The sequence below is a fragment of the Amborella trichopoda genome, chromosome 2 (genome assembly GCF_054954075.1).
Source record: "Amborella trichopoda isolate Santa Cruz 75 chromosome 2, AtrichopodaSantaCruz75HAP2 v2.0, whole genome shotgun sequence".
Lineage (NCBI taxonomy): Eukaryota > Viridiplantae > Streptophyta > Magnoliopsida > Amborellales > Amborellaceae > Amborella > Amborella trichopoda.
In genome coordinates this window covers 56,015,461-56,021,528 of record NC_142337.1, presented here as the reverse complement: position 1 = coordinate 56,021,528, position 6,068 = coordinate 56,015,461, and the positions used below count along the sequence as shown (strand labels likewise).

At 35.1% G+C, this 6,068-nt stretch overlaps 1 protein-coding gene across 11 annotated transcripts; it reads left to right on the top strand.

Annotated features, from left to right (window-relative positions):
• On the top strand, positions 1–5,657 carry LOC110006995 (solute carrier family 40 member 2, chloroplastic-like). Of its 11 annotated transcripts, none has more exons than XR_016049706.1 (10): positions 1–378; positions 484–746; positions 2,759–2,969; positions 3,430–3,492; positions 3,860–3,970; positions 4,162–4,250; positions 4,448–4,604; positions 4,695–4,800; positions 4,943–5,044; positions 5,154–5,657. XR_016049706.1 is itself a non-coding variant. In XM_088858729.1 (9 exons), exons 6-9 carry the CDS (start codon positions 4,407–4,409, stop codon positions 5,154–5,156), a joined length of 384 nt encoding a protein of 127 aa, XP_088714855.1. In that variant the 5' UTR covers positions 47–378; positions 484–746; positions 2,759–2,969; positions 3,430–3,492; positions 3,860–3,970; positions 4,251–4,406; the 3' UTR covers positions 5,157–5,657. The 11 variants fall into 11 exon arrangements, 3 of the variants coding, with proteins under 3 accessions (XP_088714855.1, XP_020521067.1, XP_088714854.1); XR_016049707.1 differs by having other exon boundaries at positions 4,444–4,604; XR_002280428.2 differs by lacking the exon at positions 4,162–4,250 and having other exon boundaries at positions 44–378; positions 4,444–4,604.
• The last annotated feature ends 411 nt before the right edge of the window (positions 5,658–6,068 follow it).

Below are 6,068 nucleotides of genomic sequence, written 5' to 3'. Positions count from 1 at the left end.
ATATCGGATACTTACTATATTTTTGAGTTTCGGTGTTTCTTACAGAGGAGGTGCAAAGAGAGGGCAAGGAAAGGTGTCCTATCAATTACCAAAGCACGCGAAACATCGGATACTTCCTATTTTTTTTGAGTTTCGGCGTTTCCTAGAGAGGCGGTGCAAAGAGAGAGAGAGGAGGGAAATAGGAGTGTAATGGATAGAAAGAGGAGAGATATTAGAGAGCAGAGAGAAAGAGGGATATCTGGAGAGTAGAGAGAAGCAGATGGGTATGAGAGAGAGAGATGAGTGAGAAAGGAGATGTGAGAGAGGAGAGAGAAAATAGGATAGAGAGGTGGGGCTTGAAAGAGACGAGGAAGGAAGCCATTTTCACGAAAGAGAAAAGTAGGTTTTATATTCTGTTCAATTTTTTTTGAAAGTTTATATTCTACTCAAACCATTAGCCAGAACAAGAGGGACAATACTTTGTTAAATTTAGAGGTTCTACAGGCTGCTGAGCTTCACACAGAGAGCGATTTGAAAGAGTGGATCACTGCTGTTGTGAAATTGGAGGTTGATGAAGATGGAGGAGCAGACGTTCATTTTAAAGCCTTTCAGGTAAGCTTTTCAAGGAAGACTGGTTTGTGAAGGAGGTTGGGGATGTCGATCCAAAGCTTTCGCTCATGAATAAAGAGGTCGTCATATTGGGAATGGATATCAAAGAAGTGGACAATGATTTCTTTCGGGTTCCTGTCAAGATTTTGGATCACCAGGTATGGAATATCATTATTTTCCCACTTTTATTTTAATTCCATCTCTTTTTGCATGCAGGTATGGATCTAAATTTTTCTGATACTTCCATTATCTATGTAGTTTATTAGTTTGGGCTTCGTCGTTGGGTTTCGATTTTCTCACTCTATAATGCAGTGATTTAACCGGTCAGATTCCTATGAAATTGGCAACTGTCAATACCTCGGGCTTCTATAAGTTTGTTTTCCTTAGTTTTTTTTATCTAAAACGTTGACCCCATTTTGCTGCGGTATTTTATATAGTTTGGGCTTCGTCGTTGGGTTTTGATTTTCTCTCTCTATAATGCAGTGATTTAACCGGCCAGATTCCTATGAAATTGGCAACAGTCAATACCTCAGGCTTCTATAAGTTTGTTTTCCTTAGGTTTTTTTTGTCTAAAACGTTGACCTACCCCATTTTGATGCGTTATTTTATATAGTTTGGGCTTCGTCGTTGGGTTTTGATTTTCTCTCTCTATAATGCAGTGATTTAACCGGTCAGATTCCTATGAAATTGGCAACTGTCAATACCTCAGGCTTCTATAAGTTTGTTTTCCTTAGTTTTTTTGGTCTAAAACGTTGACCCCATTTTGATGCGTTATTTTATATTGTTTTCCTTGGTTTTTTTTTCTAAAACCTTGACCCCATTTTGATGCGTTATTTTATATGTAAACAACTTACAGCATGGTTGGTTAATATCATATAATTGCGGATCCTATATGGGAAAATAGAGTGGCTTAGGGGCAGAGCAATTAAATAACTTACCAATTAGAGACATTCGTATTAATCTTCAAGTAATGTTAAAGTCACTTGTTTAATTTTTCTGGGTTTTAGTCTCAAAAGACATTTTCATATAGCAGACCTAAAAAATTGTATTTGTTTTTTTTGTTTTTTATGAGACGAGCACGAAGGCTGAGAATTTTTCAGATCGGGTGTAGATCCACCTAGATCCAGATCCAGATCTAAAAAGATACATTGGATTTGGATCCCATTAGATCCAGAATATTCAGATTCGAAAATTATTTATAGGATCCGGATCCGGTCAGTTCTAATTTTGTCTATTATAAAGTGAAAATATAATTATAAAAGTTAAAATAATTATATACAAGAAAATTACACAATGAGACCATTTATATATTATATATAAATAAATAAATATAAATTATAAAATTTAAAATAATTATATATAAGAAAATTATACAATGAGACCATTTATATATATTATATATAAATAAATAAATATAAATTATAAAATTTATGTATATACATATAAAATAATATATATCATTTTAAAAAATTGGGACGGATCCGAATCGGATCCACCTATACCAGAATGTGATTGGAATTACTATTTGGATCTAGATTTTGGATCCTGATCTAATTTTTAATCCAAATATTGGATCTATATCCGGATCAGGATAGGACCCGAATTTCGGGTTTTCAGATCCAGACAGAGCAAATCCTTATGCCTAGTCACAAACCATTCCCCTAACTATTTGGATTGCTAAAAACTATTAATTTGAAGTTCTTGTGTTTTCAAATTATGATGTGGGTGTGCCATAGACCTTTCAAATCTCAATTATTAATAAAAACTAGAGGTAGTGTCAGCTCATTCGTGTTTTTTTAGCAACTTATTTGGTTGATTTTAACATTCTTTTGGATTTGCCTCAGTCCTAAGTCAATGGCTTTTGATCACAGAATGAGATTAAGACAATTCATTTTATTGAACCATTTCATGTGTTACAACAGTTCTCTTTCTTCTCTAAAAAGTACATATATATTCTGGTTCCTATGGTAGCTAATTTGCTACTTTAGCTTTCCAGAGATGCGTCATATGATACTGCTCTCGGACTCCCTTTTGTGTTAACTAATCTTTGTGGAGCTTTATTTTCGATCTCGAAATTTGAAATTTAGTAGATACTGTCTATAATGCAAGATCAAACTTTTGGATTAGCACATACACTAATTGACTTCATGCCCTTTGTTTTTTCTTCTAGGATAAATGATTATACTTTGAAACGTTATTTGAAAGCCGACGTAGAAATAAACAACATTGCTACAGAGGATGATATCACTGAGAATCTTCCATCTATTCCATCTGGATGCTCCATTCCTGTTGTGCATATCGATACAGAGCTGCTTGAAAATGAATCTTTGTAACTTCTCAATAAAGACTCCTATGTAAATAGTCTTTGGACAGCTTTGCCGGTAAGAGTTGGAAATTATTGAGCTTTGGTATGCATTCTGTCATCAATATTCAACGAATATATATATATGTATATATAAAGTTACCTCAAGGATTTCACTTTGTGACTTTGCTTTGCATATTATGGCTCTGTCCTGCCCCGTTCTCCCTCATATTCTATTAATTCAACTAATAACAGTTATCTTGCATTTCATTATTATGGGTAATTTTACTATAATATAGTTCAAGGCCACTAAGGTCATCAACGTCCAATCAAATGACGGAAAGTGGTGGAAGCTGCGGGACCCACCATTAAGGTCATGTTTTGTTTTGAGAGGCCCCACTCTCTCTCCATAATCATCCATAATTTTATTGGCGACAATTCCAGTTGTTTTCCAATATTCAAGTTGATTCTCGGATACTTCAATATTGTATCAGAGTTTGTATCAATGTGGTAGTAAGTTTCCACTACTAACTTTTCAGGTTTTTACAAAGGAGGAACAAGATGCTCTTACAGCAACTCCTGATCATCCTTTGGCTTGTATGGTGAGTCAATCGATCAATGAACATGTTCCCAACATGTCGTAGAGTTTTATTGCTTCTTCCTCTGTCACTGAATTGTTACTTGATAGGGAGATGGGATTTGGACTGAAAATTTACTGAAGAGGACTTTAAAATGTTACGTTGGACGCTTTAAAATTTACTGAAGAGGACTATCAAACTTTAAAATGTTACGTTGGACGCTTTAGTACCATATTTGACTTTGAGCTAATATTATTTGGAAAATGATGGCACTTACCCTCATCTATACTTAAATGTTAAGCAAAGAGCTTTTTCCCTCTGTTGTGGTATTTTGCCAATAGTTTCTGATTTCCTCACCTGAATTAATCTTGATATCAGTTTTGTATGCCAGTTTTCTAGCAGGCAATTTGGTGGAACAGATATGGAACTTTGCTTGGCCCTCTACCATCGCACTCTTACATCCAAGCCTTTAGCCTGTGGTGGTTGTAAGTTTCTCATAAAGGTACGTAACAAGTCTATTGTCTTTATATTGGTCTTTATGAGACTAGTTTGAATCCTTGGATTTTGAAAGGCTCGTTCCTTGGGCTTTTCTGGCTTTTTGGTAAAAACCTTGTAAGATGTCTTGTTGAATGGCCAAAAGTCTTAGTTTCCATCAAAGTTATGCCAATATTTGGATTCAAATATGAAATGCAGCTTGCAATATTTGTTGGAGGCCCCTTGGTTGGCAATTTCTTCATTCCTTTCCTAGATTACTTGCATTCAATTATTTGAGTTTATTGTAGGTAAGGTTCACAACCTTTACAGTATTTAAAGCAAGCCGTTTTTCCATGCCCTTTCATTTGGCACACAACCAGTTTAATAAGGTGCCTGGAGAACGAAGGTTAAACTAGTCGAAATGGTTTTATCAATTTTCTAGCTCGGTAATTTTTGACATACATATGGTGGGGAGCTTTTTGATGCCTATGTTGCTGTCAGACAGCTGCTCAATTATCATCAGCAGCCATGATCATTTATATCCTCAATGCCGCCATGCCTGTCCCCTCTGCGACATCTTTACTTTTCCAACCTTGGTTCATTGTACTGGTATTACTTGTTTTGCAACTGGGATAGCCTTTGAACGAGATTGGGTGGTACTGGTAATTGAAGTTTTCCCTATTAATGTATGTTTTCTAAGGGAATTAATTTTCTTCTGTGTTCTAAATTTTGTTATGTGTATTATATTGCAGTTGTTGAGAACAAATAGGGCAATTGCTTTGGCCCAAGAAAACACAATGCTCAGTCAAATTGATCTTCTTTGCGAGTTGAAGGTCTATTGCACCATGGACTCTATACGTATGTGTTTTTTGTTTTTTTGGAATTTGCACATTACATGCCATGATCAATGATATTTATAGTTAGTTATTAAATTTTGTTGTATAGCTAATTTGTAAGATCCCTTTTGGCGCTTGTGTAATGCTGTTCATCATGCTCACAGATTGCCGGAGCTTCTGTCTTTCGTGTACTTCTGTCCAAGTATGACACAGTTACATGCCTAAAGCTTGCTGCTGGTCTTATGATATTAACACTGCCAGTTCTGGTAATAAATTCTTTTCTTCACCGCATAGTTAAAACAAGGGAGAATATGCTATGGTGCAGTAGACTATGAAACAAATGGTCTAGTGGGATTTGTGTTCATGATTGTCCAGTGAAATGATGGAAGGTGCTGGAGAGAGGGGACCCACAACCGGGATCATGTCTTATTCTTGTAGATCATTTCCATCACTCCCCTCATTTTATCAAATGGCTACGACCCCAAAGGAACTTAGTCCATTGACGGAGATCATTTTATCAAGTGGTTTACATACTTGAGTTGAAGTAACTTAGTTCGTTGATGCAGATCATTTTGCAATTTGTCAAATTGGCAACTATGTTCAATATTACAGGTATTTCTTAATGGGTGCACACCCTAATGTGGGGCATACAGCCAGTTAAAATGGAAAATCTGGTTAGTTTCATATCTTATCATACCGTTCTGGGAATTCAATTCTGATGGGCAACAGATCTGATGGGCATACAGCCAGGCAAAAAAGAAACCCTTGCTTTTCTTTTTGTGTTTAATAATTAGCAAACCCCTCTCTTACTTAATGGTTCATTGTTCATTTCAGTGTAAAACCCTTGCTTTTCTTATTCTCTATGCTAATTTTTGCATGTAATCGCTCTTTCCTAAAAATATTTGCCTCTTCTATGTTGCCTTTGTTATAGGAGAATCGCTACATTAATTTTTTGTGATACTAGATTGATTGAATTTTTGGGAACATTTGGTTGGTATTACTCGCTAAAATTGCCTCACACATGTTTGGTAGGGGAAGAAAGCATATGAATATAAAATCAATGATAAAACATTTTATCATCAAATGATCGAGTTTGCTTGTAAACAAAACCATGCCTCAACTCATGGGGAAGCATTTCTCAGGTTTTATTTTCACATGCAAACTCCCCATTTACAATTCACTATTCACTATTTACAATATAATATATGTTATAAAATATTTTATTTATATATAAAATAATATTTAATTTAATATATAAATAATATATTTGTTTATATTATACTATACTAT